The sequence below is a fragment of the Ursus maritimus genome, unplaced genomic scaffold (assembly GCF_017311325.1).
Source record: "Ursus maritimus isolate PB19 unplaced genomic scaffold, ASM1731132v1 scaffold_5, whole genome shotgun sequence".
In the NCBI taxonomy this organism is placed as follows: Eukaryota; Metazoa; Chordata; class Mammalia; order Carnivora; family Ursidae; genus Ursus; species Ursus maritimus.
Window position 1 is genome coordinate 54441812 of NW_024426663.1, and position 18892 is coordinate 54460703.

An 18892-nucleotide genomic window follows, 5' to 3' on the forward strand; every position below is an offset into this window, starting at 1 on the left:
TTTTTTAAGGATTTTATTTTTTAGTAATCTGTACACCCAAAGGGGGACTCAAACTCACAATCCCAAGATCAAGTTTGCAAGCTCCACTGACTGAGCCAGCCAGGCACCCCACAATTGATTTTTAAAAAACATTCTACAGTGTTCCTGCAGATTTCCACTACACACCATCAGCCTCTTTTTAAAGTTATTTGAGAGAGAGAGAGAGAGTAGGAGGAGGAAGAGGGAAGAGGGAGAGTGAATCCCAACCAGACTCCACGCTGAACACAATGCAGGGATCGCACATGGCCCTGAGATCAACTTGAGCTGAAACCAAGAGTCAGATGCTTAACTTACTGCACCACCCAGGTGCCCCCACCACCAAATTGTTTTTGTCAGTTTTTACTCAGGGTGATATTACATTTTACTGTTCACAGTCACTGAAAATTCACTGTGAACAAAGCTAGGCAAAAAATAAGGGTACTCTTCCCCTGTAACTCTAATATCTGCTGTTAATACTTAACAGGGTCTATTTTGTGTTCCACATCACCAGGTGAGGACAACTATCCTTCTTAAAAGGAATTCAGAGAATGGATAGAACTTTAAAAATTTCCTTAGAATTGTATTATTCAGACTCTACAGAAGTTAATGTATTCTGTGGCCAGAAATTCACTTTCCTTATTAATAAAATTTTAAACCAAACTTTTACAATAGCTAGTCACCTCAAGCCTTTATCAGAGTCACACTCAAATCCCAAATTTACCAGCATTAGGTTTAAAAAAATAATGCAAAATCAAGGTGTCTTTAAAGGTTTCCTTCATAGAGGATTAATCTAAGATTAAACTAAAGGCTAAAATGACAGTGGTAAAAATGTTCAACTTTATACCAGGTTTAAGTGAAAACATTCCTATGAAAAAAAGCTTACTTATGAGAATTTTTGTTTTCTAAATGTTATCAAATGAAGATACTGAACTTTCTTCTACAGTTTGGTATAGCCAAGAAAGTCCAACCTATGAAAAAAGCTATCACTGACAGGAAACAATTAGGGATTCCAATGCACACATAATGCTTTGTGTTGCTTACTGTTAGTTAACAGTTGGAATTAAACAAAAGTGGGTAATTAGTAAAGGCCAAAATTAAACTGCAGAAATAAACTGGCAAGGATTTTTTGTGCATGTCACATTAAAAAAACGTTAACCGCCTTTCAGGGATACACCATGAAATTCTGATATATCCCTTAAACACATTCAGACATAAAAGTTCCAAAGAGAATTCCTGTTAAGTTCTTGTATTTTTTAAAATTAAAAATTTGTTTTTTGACAATAGGTAAATCCCTTACACCAAGAACCCCAAAAGATTTTGAAAAGCTGGTAGAACTAATTCGTAATATTCCATGTTATTTCCAACTTTATTGTTTCATACTTAGGTCTAAACACGAGCTTTTGCCATTTCTTCACTTAGCATTTTAACCTCCAAAGGTTTTTAAAGACCACAAATAGCCCCATTTTTATGTAACAGGAACAAGAAATCCACCAGCACCAAAAACTTTAAAACTCAGATCTTTAGTAGCAGTCTTTAGAACACTCTAGATTAAAAATGTAATATTTGTTAAAGCATGCAAAAAAGTGTAACAGTGAATAAAAACCACAACTGACAAAAATATTGGTTAACATTCCAAACATGTATAACCAATGAACATGGCCTATGTTTTTTTTTTATTGGTATTCACTTCAGAAACTTGAATCCACAGATATAAGCAGTATATTACCAGAAAGTTACAAGTAAACACAGATTATACATGCAAATTTCTGTTCACAAAGGTCACATGTGCAGGTTTATGAATTAGAAGCGTGCGTCTAGATTATGGCCAAACTGTTTTTAAAATGCAGAAATGTAAAATTACATCTTTTATGAAGAGATGGTCTACACACTTCAAAAATCAAATGTTGCTTATACCAGATGTATGACAGCTACGGGATTCAAGTAACAAGCAATAAGATCTCAAGAAATTAATACTGCTCAAAGAGAACGGGAATATTTTTATATTTCACTGAAAATACATTGACTACTAGAATACGAAATCTAGCAGGAACTTAGGGGAAAAAATTACAAAATCTAAAGCCAATTACTTATTATTTCTTATTACCTAAACAACATCATGACATTAAAAGAAAACCGCACCTGCTTTTTAATCACCAATCTCATATTAATGAAGATCTCCAAATAAAAAGCAACCAAAAAAGTTTCAAACTCCAAACGAAAAGTCTGCAAGGCTCAGATTAAAATGTGGAATGTTTCAGATCAAAGTAATAAAAATACAACTGGTTTTGTTCTTTATTGAACGGAATCAAAAGTTTTGACATTTCCTTGAAGCTTGGAACTAAATTTCATTTCTCTGAATGATTCTACATCTTTTTTCTTAGTGGTGCAAGTTGTCTTAAATAGCTTACAAGTCAGTCTCTACAAAGTACTTCGGTCTGTTACCATTCTGATAAAACAAAAACAGTTCTTCATTAACTTAACCGTATATGTATTTTTGCTATAACACTTAACACATGAACATACATCTATTATTTTTCCACTAAAACAAAAGAGTACAATAGTTTTCTTCTAACTATCAGTATTGTATTTAAAAAAGGTTAACATTAAAAACAAAGAACCATTATTTTCTTTGAAATCGTTAAGCTTCTTGCACATCTTAAGCTTCCTTCTTCTGCCTGCGTTCTTCTGCCAATTTATTCAGAAATTTCTGAGAAGAAAAAAAAATTGCAAGGATTAAGTCATCTAAGAAAAACTAAATGAACTCCAAAATAAAATATTCTATCCAAGTTTATGAATTTGAGTGTAATTTAACGAATATTATCAGTTATTTTAAAGATTCAGTTATTCTTAGGTCAGTGTACAAAACTAAACTAGATTACAGTACATTAAGATACGTGAAAAAATGATAAAATGTGAAAAAAGATTATTTCAATTAACATTCACTTATAGAGATAAGAAAGCAAAGACCATACGTGCATAGAAGAACTGTCACTGCTCCAAGAACACAGAGTAGTTAAAATAACATGCATTTATTCAAACAGTGCGCCTTGCATTAAAGTGGGGAAACATTTTCTCAAAGGTAGTAAATATTTTGTCTGTGGGCCATTCTTTATTTCAACTACTCAATTCTGTTATAGCAATAAAGCCAGCCATCAACAATACTTAAATGAATGACCGTGGCTATGTTCAAAAACAAACAAAAAACAACATCCCCACAAAACACAACATCTCATCTACAAAAGCAGTGACCCCTGTATTGCACCTATAATCTCTAGAGTTTTAGGACATATTAAGACATTATTAAGTAACCGCCCCTGCCCCATCTAGAACACCTCAAGTTTCTTTACTTCTGGGTAGAATTATTCAACTCTACAGTTACTCCCAATTGATGAGAGGATAAAAGCCATTGAAAAATACTCAGGAAACTATCAAAGTATCAAGTCATGTATCATTAGCAAAATATTATATTGCATAATAAATTCCAATGAAGTCGACAGAGTTTCTTTAAAATAGAAGAGAGCCGCCTCCAATAAACAATGAAAATTAGAATAGCTAGAAGATACTAGCGTATCATTTAAAAAGTATCAAAAAGTATCAAGCATCAAGAAACAACTTTTGTATTTCAATACTCTTCTATGTAATATATGTCTCTGCTACTAACAGAATTAAATCACCATTCTTTTTTCATACGCTAAAATGTAAGATACATATAGGTAGCAAAGAATACCTTCATTTCAAACTAGTGACACAGCCAAAAATTGGCATTATCTCCTAAATTCAAGGCTATCTTCCCCTCCTCCTGCTAAATTCAAGGCTATCTTTATCCATCTAATAAATCAACACACAGACCATTTTTGACGACAAAATACTCCAGTAGCTCTCTACTATTAAAGCAGTGCAAAAAACCAGGTTATTTGTAATTAATGAGTTAACTCCTTTCAAGTTTTCCCCCTTTATCTGTTTTAATACTCAGTTCTTGGAGAAGTCATTAAAATACCAAATTTCAAATTATCCAAATAAGAACTTGTTATGCTTCATTATGTTTTATTATTCATTTATCCTTTTATCCTTATATGCCATCAGTCATAAAACTCACAGAATATCATTATTAATAAATAACAACACCAATGTAAAAATCATTAAGTATGAAGGGACAAGGCATTTCATAAAGTCAAAAAAGCTTTTTTATTATTCCACTTGGCTTTCAAGCCTCCAGAATCTTCCAAATTAGAGAAATTACAGTCCAACACTCATTTGGGAATATTTAGATAACTTTAATTGTAACAGAATTTATAACATGGCTAGAAAATTATTCGATTAGAATGTACTATAGAAAAAGGCTCAACAGATGTTCCTAGAATTCATTAGACTGCTTAAGGCCCATCAACAAAGAAATAAAAGTGTCATCTCCAGGATAAGGCATTGTGATGGGTCTACAGAAGGTACCATACACATTTTACTTTGCATAAATTTACATGAAAGAACTCTCCTCTTTTAGATTCAGCCTTACCTTTAATTTCTGGTAATGAGGAAGGCTGCTGCAATGAGTATTCTTTGCAACTTCTTCATTTGTATAAAAGAGTGAACACAGCTTACAGTAAAACCCTGTTTTAGGTATCACATAGTCTATACCTAGAACACAAACATACATTCTTACAAATTTAGTAAACTGAAAATTTTAATTAGCGTTCTCAAATCTTTTTTCCGTCATTATTACTTGAATGAGATATATTTGTGAGAAGTCCAATACAGCCTAAGCTAAAACAAAACAACCATGATATTAGTTAATTGTACTTAACTGCTGTTTAAGGTCCCACTTAACTGTACTCTTAAAAGGCAGAAATATAAAAGGTAAAGAAAAAGCAATATGACATACTCAGAAACCTTTATGCGGAGAAAGACCATATTGTGAAATGGTAACAAAAGATAATACAAAATGAGAAGAGTTGGTTAAGTGGAAAAGAAAGAATATATAAATTAAGGTTTACAAACTGTTCTGCAGAGAAATAAATTCAAAATGGTATCAGAATTTAGGTTAAAACCAATTTAAAAATCTTATTTAGTAATAAGAACTTGGGAAGGGTGAGAGGGGAAGAACAAAGCCTTAAATCTCACCAACAGGAACATTGGGCTGATATGGTCCGATTCTATACTCATCTGGGATTGTATAGTCCTCCTTGTTTTCATCACTTTGGCCATCTGCATTTTCACTTGTATCTTTGTTGGGATCATCAGCACTCTCAGCAGATTCAGCGCCTGGTTCTGTATTTTCCTCATTTTTAATTCCATTTTCCAACGCTGCTTCGTTTTCTTGATCAAGTTCCTCGATCTTGTCCACCTTAATTTCAACCAAACCATCATCATTTTTGTCACCAGATTTAAATGCCATGCCCGATTTACGAAGTTTCTGAAGTTCCGAATCTTCCTCATCACCAACCTCATCTAGAGTGACAAAACCTTCCATACTCCCTGGGAAACGACGCTGTTAAGAAAGACAAATTTACTCTGCAACAATTATCCTGCAGCATCCCTTCCATTTGCTTTACTTGAAGGAAAAGGGATAGCGTCTTTGTCTTTATTCATTCTTTCAAAATACTGACTTTTCCTTTCTCCCCCAAAATCACTTTTTTTTAAAAAAACAATTTTGTTTTGAAACTAAATAATTTAAAGCTTGACTCACATGAAGAGCAGAAAATAAATGAGATAAGGATATTATATTCTACACTTCTTAAAACTATTAGGCTGCAAGGGACTGTATCAAAGATGTGACTTGATGAAAGTAGTTCAGTGGTATCCTTTGGAAGACAGTATCTTACAATACAACTGTTATTTAGAGAACAGTCTAAAGTAGTGTAGTGGTTAAAAAAGGAAAAAAAAAATCAAGCTCTGGAGCATGACCGCCTCTGTTTAAATTTTGACTCTGCCACTTCTAAGCAGTATGACCAAGGACAATTTACTGAACTTCTCAATGCCTAAATTTTTGCATTCATGAAGCCAGGTTAACAAAGGTATGAATCTACTGCCTACAGTTACTGTGAGGATTAACTTTATTAGCATACACAAAGAGCTCAGAAAAATTTACAGCATGTAATAAATATCAGCTCTTAAGAGTGCAAACGTATTATGCAAAGTCATCCACTTCAGCCAGAAAAATAACTTTTAAGACTAAGTTATGTGACTAGGTGCCTGGGTGGCTCAGTGGGTTATGCATCTGCTTCAGCTCAGGTAACCATCCCGGTTCTCCCAGAGTCCTTGGATCCAGTCCTTCTTCAGACTCCCTGCTCAGCAGGGAGTTTGCTTCTCCCTCTCCCTTTGCCCCTCCCCCTGCTTGTGCTCACTTGCTCTCTAATGAATAAAATCTTTAAAAAAAAAAAAAAAGAGAGAGAGAGAGAGACTGTTAGGTGACCAAGACATTAAAATCTGGAGGTAAAAATTTGTCTTCCAATAGTTGAACGCTGCCTTACAAGGAACCAATGGACCAGTAATACTAACATCTCACTGAAAGAGCCATTTAACATAAGGGGCTTCAACGGCATTTTAGTGCTCTAATCCTTACCGTAGATCACCAGTAGACCAATGGCCTTCTGTTTTACTATTCTTTATGCTATGTATATATTTTCATATTTGTATTCACCTTATATGCTTATCTGTGATGTGTATTGTAAGAAAAACATCTTAAAAAAATGTCTTAAAAGCTACTGAATTATCAAGCTTATATTTCTCAAATAGGAAAATTCTTCCAAGTTTGACAATTATTTATTTTTAAAAAAGATCTTATTTTTAAGTAATCTCTATACCCAACCTGGGGCTCGAACCCACAACCCCAAGATCAAGAGTTGCATATGTTCCACTGACTGAGCCAGCCAGTGCCCCAAGTTTAACATTTTTTAAATGAGTGGCAAAATGTTTTAAGTACCTTGGGTCAATTCATTTATTATAAACTCATATCCCATCTTTTTAAAAACAAGCTGGACTAAAAGGCTGCCTACCAGTACTTATACACTACCACTATAATACACATATATAGATGTAGGTCTTCCTCGTTCTTCACTAAAAATTTGAGTTGACACTTTTTAACTACTATAAAGAGTCTTATTTAACCTATTTATTGCAGAGTTTACTTTTAAGTATTTATTATATATTATGGTTCATAACTGATTTTTCTAATATAAATAATTCTCTTTAATCTGACCCTGCTAGTATAAATAATAGAAAACTAGATCAATGTTTCCTATCAACACAGTCAATATACAATCTTCCTTTACCTTTTTTAGCTTTTTCTTTGCAGCTGCCGAAGCACTGGCATTTCCATCTTTTTTCACAGCTTTGTCCGAAGGTTCCTTTTTCCCATCAGAAGCCACATCACCTAAATTAGCAAGATCTGTCTCATCTCCCACTGAACTGCCACTTTCTAGCAGTGCTGCTGCTTCTTCTTCATCTACGAGTAGCTCATCTTCAGATTCAAGAAGCATGTTAGGTTCTTGCTCGGCTTGGTCATCCTTTGTATCTTTTTCACCATCTTCACCTGACTTCTCTTCTTGTTCTTTACCTTCAGTTGTACTTTCAGTCTTCTGGGAACCATCAATCTTAGACTTCTTATCGCTTGGAGATTCTTTGCCATCTGGAGAATAAGATCTTTTTCTGAAATCAAAAGGATACCCCCCTTAATTAGCTCTCCTGAGTTGGAAAACAAAAGTTCAATATACCAGTGTACATACACACACAAAATGAAATTACCGAGATTTATCTTTTTTCAGTAAGTCAATGCCTCTGTTGGGAATCTAAAAGACAAAAATTTGTATCGGTTAAATAAATGTATTAGAATACGTTCATGTGCAGATTATGTAATTATCCAATGAACTAACAGTTGAGAAATATCCTTTATATCATCAACTAAGCTTATTCAATCTCAGTAACCATACCTAAGAATGTAAGCTGCCTACGATAAGCAGTTCATTACAATCAACATTTCAACACAGCATAGAGCAGTGGGTAATATTTTGGTAGCAGAACTCAAGTTCAAATAAAATCTTAAATAAAATAGATAAAAGCAATAAAGGCATTTTTAATGTAACACCATTTAATAAAAAAACAACAAACTTCTACTGAAGAATTGGGGGGGAGGCTGTGATCTTTAAATAACCAAATCTTATATTCTTAACAATATTTATGAGAATGCCGTAGCTTGAAATATGTGAAATTAGCTTTGTAATGATGACAAATCCAGTACTACATACCCTCAGTACCAATTTTTTATATTTTTCAGACAAGTCAACTTTCACACATCTCCCCTGAAACCAAAGGGCCTTTTTCAAACAGTGGTCGACCATTGCCATTGCATCTTCTCTGGTCTCCATCTCAATAAAAGCCTTAAAAAAAGAAACAAGAAAAAAAGACAATCAGCTCACAAGATACTACTTAAAATAATGTAAAAAAATTAACTAAAAAAGTCTGGAAACATACAAACTCAGAATGCCATCCCAAGAGTTAACAACGAAATAAAGATGTTTTATACTCTCAATTTTTAAAACAAAAAACCACAAGTGATTATAAACTGGTATTAATTTTTGCAGACCAATTTGGCAATATCAAAGGTAAAGAAAGTATCAGGATACAATATTCTAATTCTGAAATTTATCCTTCAATTATGATACAAATATGTAAAAATGTATATGCTGCCAAGTCCACAGCACCACTGGTACAGTACACAAAATTCTGATTATCCATCAACTCAGGAAGTTAAATTTGTTACAATTTATTCAATGGAATCACATATAAAGTGAAAAGCAACAGTATCATGTAATACCACTTGAGGCAAGGAAGAAACAGTATACCTACATATACACAGGGAGATTTTTTTGGATGCAAACTTGGAAACAAATAGTTACCATCTTTACTTTCCACTTTATAGTTTCTCAGTATTTACTCACTTTTACACACTGAGAATCTAGTGATTTAAAAAAAAGTATCACCATTTAGCAGTTAGGCGAAGAAAATTTAAAATTTATCTATGAGAAGATATTATATTCTCCCTTTATTAAAAATGAAGATACACACAAAAAAACCTTAAAGTACTGAGAAATAATCTTAAAAACTTAAAATTTGTTTAAATTAACATATAGTGTATTATTGGTTTCAGAGGTAGAGTTCAGTGTTCATCAGTTGCATGTAACACCTAGTGCTCATTACATCTCATGCCCTCCTTGATGCCCATCACCCAGTTACCCCACCTCCCTCCAATAGTTCATAGTTTGTTTTCTATAGTTCAGTCTCTTATGGTTTATCTCCCTCTCTGATTTTGTCTTATTTTATTTTTCCCTCCCTCACCACATGATTCTCCTTAAAAACTTCTATATGTGGTATTACCTGACTTTTCATCCTCATCAATATATAATTTTTTATTTTTCCATAAGGCTCAGCAAGCTTGAGAACTGCACTGTCAGAATAGCCAGAATGAGGTAAGTTGCTGAGATGTATCACACGTCCAAGCTCCTGCTTTTGATCAAACTTCTGGTCTGGCTTCCCCTCAGGTTTCTAAATAATAAACAGAAAATAAAAGACAAACAAAAAAGGCAAGGCAAATGGTGGTAGGTATAATTATTTAATAGTTGAGGTAATTCTAGTTATTAGCAACAACCTAAAGTGGCTGAAGTTAATAAATACTAAAACGATGGTTGGTGGTACAAATCTAGAAAAAATTGATAATTACCTTTATTCTTTTATACTTCTGTGATAAATGAACTCTCACTGGCTTGCCAAATACTAATGCTGGTGTGGTTGTATAATAATCCACTGCAGCTTGAGCATCCTCTGTAGTTGCCATTTCAATAAATGCCTAAAATTGGACAAAATTATTATTTCCAAAACAAAAGAACACTGCCCAAGTCTTTTTAAGATATATTTAATCATTAGAGAGCATTTTTAAAAGTCTAAAAGCAGAACCAACATTGCTAATTTGCTGTTTTATTAAAGGTCATCTCAGATTTTACTACCGTCATGCTACTCAAGTGTCATTTATTATGTATATTGTATTTGAAATAATTTGGCACCCGTTTTGGTAAAAGTTTGGAATGGCTTCTCAAAGTATTATCATCCTTTTATAGCCCTTATAGTAATATAATGACAATTTTACTGCTTAAGGATCACAATTAATAAATTTACTAAATATCCATTAGGCCTAGAAATTAATGTTATTGATGTACTTCAACTATTTGCTTTTTCTCTACTACATTCCTTATTAATGATTTAGGATTACATTGAGTTCTTTTTCTAATACAAAATCATATAATTCCTTTAGGAAATGTATTAGTAATGAATAAATTTTACTACACTTATTTCAACTCCTACCTCATTGATTTTATTTAGAATCAGATGATTTGAAATGACTCCAAACGGTTCCACCAGCTGTAATAGTTGATACCTCAAGTTTTTCCCTCGCTGAAAATCCATGATGTGAACAACCCGGCTTGTTTCCTATTCATTAGGAAAAAAATCAAGTCAAGAGGTCTCTTTAGAATCAAGATGACACAAATTATATATATATATACATATATATGTGTGTGTGTATATATACACATATATACACACACACACACACACATACGTATATATATATATATATATATTTGAAGTTTCATACTCTAAAGTTAACCAGAACAGCTAAGTATTTAAAACAACTCATAACATTCTAGAGAATTTAAAAACTACACAGGAAATCAGATTCACTGGGGTATATCTCAAAGTTTCAGAAAGCCTCTGCAGTTATTTTTAAATGGAATACTGTACACATAAATGGACAGCAAAATTTGTTACACTCAAGGTGAGATCTCTGTACTATGGGTATATGAAAATTAAAGTCATATATAAAAACTTGATGGCTTTCAAACAATAGCAATCTTTTTGTAATAAAGGACTACAATACAGATTCAATTTGCAGGAATCTCAAAGTTAAACTACACTTCCCCAAAGAACAAAGTAAAAGAAAGAACTGTATTACTGACCACTCTGCCTTTTTGCATGTGTCTTGGTCCTTGCAAGTTCCCATTTCCAGCACCTTTATGGAGAAAAAGTGATTTTTTTTTCAGTCTTATAATAAATATACTTGTTATAATAGTTTTAAGTGAAAAATGTATTATCTTCCTTCCTTAAGATTTATTTTAGAGAGAAATAGAACACACAAGAGGGGGGCAGAGGGTGAGGAAGAGAAGCAGACTCTCTGCTGTGCACAGAGCCTTAGAAAGGGCTCCATCTCAGGACCCTGAGATTATGAACTGAGCAGAAACCAAGAGTAGGGACACTTAACCAACTGAGCCACACAGGCACCCCCACCCTATTTAAAGTAGGCTCTACACCCAGCCAGGAGCTCAGTGTGGGGCCAGAACTCACAACCCTGAGATCAAGACCTGAGCTGAGATCAAGAATCGGATACTTAACCAACTGAGCCACCCAGGCGTCTCAGGAAAACAGGGCATCTTTCAAATACAAATCAGAGGTTACCACAAATATAATAAGAACCATATCTTCTCATGTGATGTGATGTTATTTTTGGATAATTTTCCAACAAGCCTTCTTTCACCTCTAATCGCTGCATTTAATTTTTATGGTAAAAGCTCTTAGGAAAAGGTAACAAATTTTATAATCACCCAGATTTCCTCTTGGTCCAACTGCTGGTCCCCCAAGATGAAATGAGGGAGGTGGAGGTCCCAGAATTCCTGGTGCTGGGTTTGTAGATTGCTGCAGCATGAATGGATCACCCCTAGTAACGTGAGACATAAAATGTAATAAATGACAAAGAGGTCCATCAGAAATAATTAAGATTTATTGCTAAAACACCCCTTTAATGATTGTTATTCCAATCTTTGAAGGCATTTATGTGTGAAGTAACTAGGGAAAAAGCTGTAACAACAATAAAATAAAAATCACTAACATAAAAATTAGAATTCTGAAGATTCTTTTACCCATAGTGACTCATACCAAACTTTCATATTTAATAAAGATACTCAGAAAATATTTTTTGCTTATAAATTTTTAAAGTTTAACCTGAATTCCTTAAATGATCTCCTTTATAAACAAGAGCTTAAAAATTTTAACTTACATTGTATGTCCTGTATCATTGTCAGGATTCCATTCTGGGTAGCTTTAAAGAGACCAGAAAATTAACTTTAAAATAAAACTGTCCTTTTCACAAAATAGCCTTGTTTGGCCTTTAAAACAGAGTTTACTTATTAGTGATGTTATAGGAGAGTCTAAGTGTTAGAAATATTACAGTTTAAAACATATCATAGTCTTCCAAAAAAACCTCCAGAACTTCAAAATAATCCAAATGAACAAGAATAAACTTGTTCTGTATTGAAAATGTAGGTAATATATGTTGAAGTTTAATTTTTATATTTATTTGGTAAGACATAAGGAGGAAAAAGTGCTGCATGGGAAATTGGAAATGTGGGTATACAGGGAAATAAGGACAAACCAGAGATTTTCCTTCACCAAAATTAAATACCCATACCAAAAACAGCTGAATTGTGACACTAAAAAGAAAAGAAAGCCCCAACAGAGCTAGACATATGTGAAAACTGGTACTCTAGTGAACAATGGGTATGTGTGTTTAGGCAGGGAGATGCTTTATGAACTCAATTCCATTCCAGCAGCTTAAAATCAGAACCAACGATAACTCAGAAGCAAAAAAATGTATCTTGACGGATTTTGCTTGACAACTTGTAATTTCTAATGACTCTTCCCCTTTTCTCGATCTGTATTTTTACAGCACGTATTAACTCTTACTGAAAATGTCTGAGTCTATTCTATGTATCAAAGGCCATCTTTAAGTCTATTAAAAATGCTTGCAATTTGTAGAAAAAGAGCCAATGTTTATCTGCCCTACAAATAATATTAAATAACAAAATACCACTATCACTGAACCTAATATTCCGAAATGAGATTCCACAGCTAAACATTTTGTTTTGTAATTGGTAATGCCTTATCAGTATCAGCTATGCAGTGGTAACAATGTGGATATCACAAGCAAATGATGAACTCCCCAAAACCAATCAATGGCTGTTTCTGATTCACGATACGGATGCTTTAAAGGTATTTCAAACTCCTACATTTCAAGAAGAAGCTGGCATCGACGACTGTGACTTGCTCCATTGATATGTTGACTCCACTCCTGCAGCAAAGTAAATTAGTAGAATTAACAAAAATAAAGCAAAAATATTTTCATTTGAACCAAATTCTAGGAAGTTAATTTATATGCAGTATGACAGACTGTAGAAACACCTGACCATTCACTAGTCACAATGAATTAATTTAAAACCATTTCTCTGAATCCTTGTAGCATGATCCTGCCCTCAAATACGCCATGCACATTCTTGGAAAAACTGGGTAACTTGGTTAACATACTAATAGACCTGACAGGGAAAAGACAGAGTTAATAAAGATCAAGAATAATAACTGACCTTGAGATCAGCTAAACATACTAATCTCTGCTGTGGACTGAACTAGATTATATATATTGTATCATTAGAACTGCTTTTTATAAAACTCTATGATAAAATATCCATGCTTCTATCTACTTTTCTAGAAATGTTATAAATGTGATTAGTTAAAAATAGAATCTTTCATTTTATCCAGCTTTGAGGCATGTTCCAAGTGTACTACAGCCATGAAAAGCTAAGATTCAAAAGGAATGGCTTTTCTAGAAAATGCTCCCCACTTATCAAAAAACTAAGCTCCCATTATATTTCCCAAAAGTAAAAAAGCAAATTTCAGGAATGTCTGTTTCCAAATTTTAGGGAGGGAAACATTATATTCATCAATATTTGTGATTTGTGATTAGTTTTAATTTAAGGGATTAACTTCTTTCCTATTTTATGCAAATAAGCTTTCCTTTTTTTAGTTAAAAATCCACATATAAATGATCAATGTTTTACACAATTGAAGAAAGAGGAGTTAGGAAAAGTAGGCTCTGCTGTCAGACTGCCTAGGTTCCATTCCCAAGGTGCCACTTAGCAGACATGAATCCTTGGTACGTATTATTGAAATTTACTATGATTCAATATTATCCTAGGCTTTTGTGTAAAGTGAATGACTAAAGGTAAACTGCTTATCAGAACATTGCCAGGCACATAAGAAGTGCTCAAAAAGGAAAAAAATGAACTGTAATTACACTGCTTATAAAGCTATCTCGTTTTACAATTCCCTGCTTTACAAGTATCATTTCACAAATTCCCACAAAATGAGGCAACTTTTGTCACATCCACACTACCTAATACATTATATTTGGAATATAAAACACGCTCAGGCAATGTTTTTAAAAGGGGGTCTCACTTAGAGCTGAACTAAAATAAGAAACCAAATACAAGAGATACCTTCTTGAAAAGCTTCAGAATGGTTTTTTATAAACCTAATTTTAAAAAATGAATTTATATTACAAGAGTTTACGTACTTCTGCCCTAAAAGAATTAACTAAAATCCTGTGAAAGAACTATGGAAGCTCTATCACAAAGCAAAACTGTCTTTTAAAAATAATGGCTAATATATCTAAGGAACTTGAAGAAATCTCTCCAGCTAGCTCCACAACCATTTATTTGGGATATAAAAAGTTTGTACTTGCAAAGCAACAGACCACTGACTTATTGGAGGACACTTTTAAAATGGCTGTAAGAAGAGGCGCCATAGGTAAAGTTCACAAAATCCCTAAGAGGGATTAAACAAATACCTTAACTCAGAATTTTCTGGACTAAAAATATTCAGATTTTATTTAAAATGTTCTTGAGAAGCAGTGTCTTGGGAGAGGAGTAAAAGTTACCCTATTAGGCATGTTTCTACTTCACAGGAGATGAAAAGGGTATCTAGTTGAACAGAAAACTATTTATATCCAACCCTCAATGCTCTTTAAAGGTTCAAACTTATGGTAAAAGTGTAGCTGGTCTTTCAAAGTACTAGAAGGAAGGCCAAGATCAAAGAACTATTACGTATCTCCCAAGTCCACCCATTCCTAATCTGCACTACCACACCGATCTTTGGTTTAGAGTGAGGATTAAGAGTCAAAAGGGTTTTTAAAAAAACCTATATCCTTGATTCTACACTGATGTAACTTTCGCATCAGATTAATAAGGTAAAAGGATTCACGTTTTCAATGCAGAAGCTCTGTAGGAAAACTATATTCACCTTGATGTCTTTGAGATACCTCAATTATATAAAGAAAGGATAATTTGGGAGAAGCACTTCTGGAATGGCAGAATAAAGAATTTAAGGGCTTCTAGAATACTAAAAGGAAAAATATGAACTCAAGTGACAAGACGGTGAAAAGGCTGTAGCGGGCACTTTTAAGTGAAAAGAATTTGAGGGAAGTTTGAGTTTGTGGAGAAAAGCAATTTGACATTCTAAAATGACCTAGAAAGAAATAAAAGCAACACCATCACTGAAAATCACTTAAAATATCAAATAATGATGACAAATTAGATCACGTTTTTCACCTAAAAGTTCCTTATTTCATAGTAAGATGAAGTTTTGATCATGTAAGCTATTTAACACTACCACTAAGTGAAAAGAACAGATTTTCCAAGTTATGCAGCAATACCAGAGAGCAGGATTAAATGTTTAAAAATTTTCATTATCCACTTTCACCACAGGAATTTTCTCTCAAGTCATTGTTTCTATATCAGCTATAAAATGAGAAAGGACCACAACTAAAGGTATATAATTATTTTTTCAATAATGCAGATACCCAGAAAACATGAGCTGTTAAGGAAACTGGAATACATTGAAAACCCAAGTGCTTAAACTTCTTAAAATTGATCCAATTACAAATACAAATTTTGTAAATCAATCAATCAATCAATCAAAGGGCCTCAATTCTTAAATGTTTCCAATACTGTGGCAGAATACCAAAACCAGCTAGGGCCCAAACATTTTTACAGGTTTAAAATACCTCTTGCACTAGGTAGGGTATCTTACTCTTGAATCCAAAGTTTCATCAGATATTTTAAAACTGTTCTTTTGTCAATTTAGATCCATTTAGCTGTAGTGATTTATTAATATTATTATTCAGGAATTAACAGGCAGCAAAATTTGGAGAGAAAAGATTAATCACAAATAATAACAAACTTTTCTCTGATTAAAGCCCTCTTGTGGTTTCCTTTTGTGTTCCTTTTATTGTTTTTCTATGTGCAAGCAACAAGGGTAAATACTGCTCAAAGTCAGAATAAGATTTCCAGCAACAGCTCTTGATGTATGAGGACTCCATTAGCAAAGATTTTAAGTCCCTTAGAATCACTTTGATTTGAGACACTGTAACGAGCTATTTTCCTTGGAATTTAGAGATCCTATCTGAGAACACTGATCATATTGCCAATTCTGCAAAAGGCAAGAAGTAACAGAAAAAACTGAGCCACCAAAGTTTTGTGGACCTTTTCATTAAATTAACTCCCACCAGAGCTAAAACTTTATCCAACATATTTGGGAAAAAAGACAACACTAAAAGACACCTAGCAAATAAAATTCCCTAACTTTTATGAGTTTGGGGTTATGTCTTCAATAAAAATTAATCTAGGAATTTAAATTTAGCATTCGATGTTAGTTTATTTTATTTGGATTAAAGATTAAAATATTCCTTGTTTGTGCTGTACTTAAACTATTATACATTAATTCAAAAGATTTTTGTATTATAGAAATACATGAATTTAGCAAAGAATTAACTTCTTGAAGACACTTTCCAAAGTATTCTGTAAATTCAAATAAAAGAAGTCTCTTAATTATCTGAGGCAAAAATACTGAGCTCCAAACACAGAAAAGGGAGTGACTGGTAAATACTTTTAAATAGAATATTAAAAACAAAGTCACTCATGATCTATGATTTAGTTTACTCAAAAAAAAAAAAAAAATCAAGTCACTAAAAATGCATTTTAGAGGGAGAGATACGAAAAAGAAATGATCCTTCCAGATGTTACTGTAAAGAAAAAACCCTGAATAGGAATCATCAAATCAATTTCATGGCAGTAACATGTTAAGTAGAATTACTGTACAGCACATCAGGAAATATGGACGGCCAGAGACCATACATCGATCAAGCTATTAGAGTGCTATTATGTTGACTTTTAAGCCAACTGCACTGTATATCGAAAAAAATTCAGTGAGAATGAGTAACACTGAAAATGTTGGAAGAGAAAGGACAATGTATTTATAAGGGCATTTTGAAAAAGCTCCCATTTTGCTAGATGTGATAATTAAAGCAAAGGAGAATTAGATATATATATATTTTTTGCTCAAATGACTATACCAGAAGTCTAAGCCTAGTCAGAAAAAGAATATGCTTATGAGGAACATAGAGCAGGATACTGCAGTAGTTGATTTTTCCAAGTCTCTAAAGGGACAGATGCAATATGGGATAATAAAAAGTGAGTTTTTGAAGTATGTTTAAGAAAGTTGTGGAAAAGGAGAAAAAAAATGATGAAAAATTTCAGTCATAGTATGAGAGTTTGTGTTAAAGGGAAATTAAAAAAGAAGAATGAACTCATCTAAAATATGAAACATACTGAAACAAACACCAGGGCTCTACATTAACTCTTTCCCTGTAGCCACAGATAAGGAAAAAAAGAGAATTGTTCAAGAATACATCTTTACTACATACAAATCAGCAATCAAGACAGATGGAGAGCTGAAATCTAGCATCCTGAATGGCAGAGCACATTGACTGCAAAAAAAAAAAAATACTTAAAACAATTCAACAAAGCAGACAAAAAACCTGCTTAAATATATGATTAAGAAGAACATATTGATGCCAAAAACCAACAAGATAATTCCAGTGGATGACAGCTTTGTGGCCAGAAGTAATCTAGGCAGATTGTATTAATGTAAAGCCCTGGTTTAATGCTCAAAAACAATTACCTTCCAAATAAAGTGTTCTCAAAAGCATAAAAATTCTTGATCAACTCAGTGTCACCAGACTACAGAATTAGAGTAAAAGATATAGGTAAATACAGAATAGGCACTACAATGTAAAAGAAATTAGAAGTATCTGTTGCATTAACTCACCTTATTAGAATGAACTGGCAAATCACATATAGAGCACAGATGGGGATAACCCTTCGGTAAGAGTCCATGGAAGTCTTCAATATTGCTACTTGGAGGAGCGCCCCTCTTTTTCTCAAAGAGAGATCTCTCTTGTAAGGGGCCAGGACCACGTCCCATTCTCTCATACTCACTGTCAAATTTATGATAGTTATGCGAGGTCTCACCAAAAAAAGAATCATCCCTACACCTTTCTCCATCTCTTAATCTGTCATCTTCATAATCCATTCTGTCATAATAACCAGATTCTTGAGAACGACTTCCATGGTCATAATCAAGCACTGGGTTGAGACTAGGACCACGATCATCAAAACTATCTCTTCTAAAGTGCCTTTTTTCTTCCCAATCATCCCTAGGTACTCTGTATGGTGGTTCCCGTGTAGCAGATCTGCCATCTCTACCATAACTCAATGTAGGGCCTTCTTCAGTTCTCCTCCTTTTAAGCTGTAGAAGGATTTGGGGCAAATTCTCAGGAGTAATCTTGTCCTCTGGATAACGACTCAGTTCATCTAAGTCTCTAGCAGACAGACCAAAGCTGGCCAAAATGTTACTGGCCTGGTCTGCATCTCCACGGTGTTGAGAAGACAAAGGGAGTGGACCTCTACTTCCAATGTTAAATATAGACTGCAAATTATGGGAAGAAGTACTAGCAGAAGACAGTGCACTATGAGCTCCTTGTTGATTCAATGAAGAACTCATTCCAAGATTCATTAAACTAGCAAGGCGTGCAGTACCCTGGTTCATCCTTCCAAGAGATGCTGGCATACTTAAAGACTGGGTAGCAGCAGCAAGAAGGCCTATTCCT

The 18892-nt window shown here is 33.6% G+C and overlaps 1 protein-coding gene across 6 annotated transcripts in view; it reads right to left on the minus strand.

Moving 5' to 3' along the window:
- Positions 1–1638: 1638 nt before the first annotated feature.
- Positions 1639–18892, minus strand: part of MATR3 (matrin 3) — a 28419-nt gene continuing 11165 nt past the window's right edge. For 3 of the 6 annotated variants that reach the window (XM_008691536.2, XM_040622377.1, XM_040622378.1), the window contains 14 exons: positions 18052–18892; positions 13122–13183; positions 12113–12154; positions 11661–11773; positions 11019–11071; positions 10366–10491; positions 9728–9853; positions 9385–9552; positions 8256–8387; positions 7756–7799; positions 7284–7659; positions 5134–5500; positions 4529–4650; positions 1639–2725 (listed from right to left, as the gene is read on the minus strand). The exon at positions 18052–18892 is cut by the window's right edge and continues 251 nt beyond it. In XM_008691536.2, the coding sequence (XP_008689758.2) occupies positions 2675–2725; positions 4529–4650; positions 5134–5500; positions 7284–7659; positions 7756–7799; positions 8256–8387; positions 9385–9552; positions 9728–9853; positions 10366–10491; positions 11019–11071; positions 11661–11773; positions 12113–12154; positions 13122–13183; positions 18052–18892 (2623 nt within the window). In that variant the 3' untranslated portion in view covers positions 1639–2674. The remainder of the gene's footprint in view (positions 2726–4528; positions 4651–5133; positions 5501–7283; positions 7660–7755; positions 7800–8255; positions 8388–9384; positions 9553–9727; positions 9854–10365; positions 10492–11018; positions 11072–11660; positions 11774–12112; positions 12155–13121; positions 13184–18051) is intronic. The other 3 variants (XM_040622380.1, XM_040622379.1, XM_008691537.2) reach the window with 2 other exon arrangements.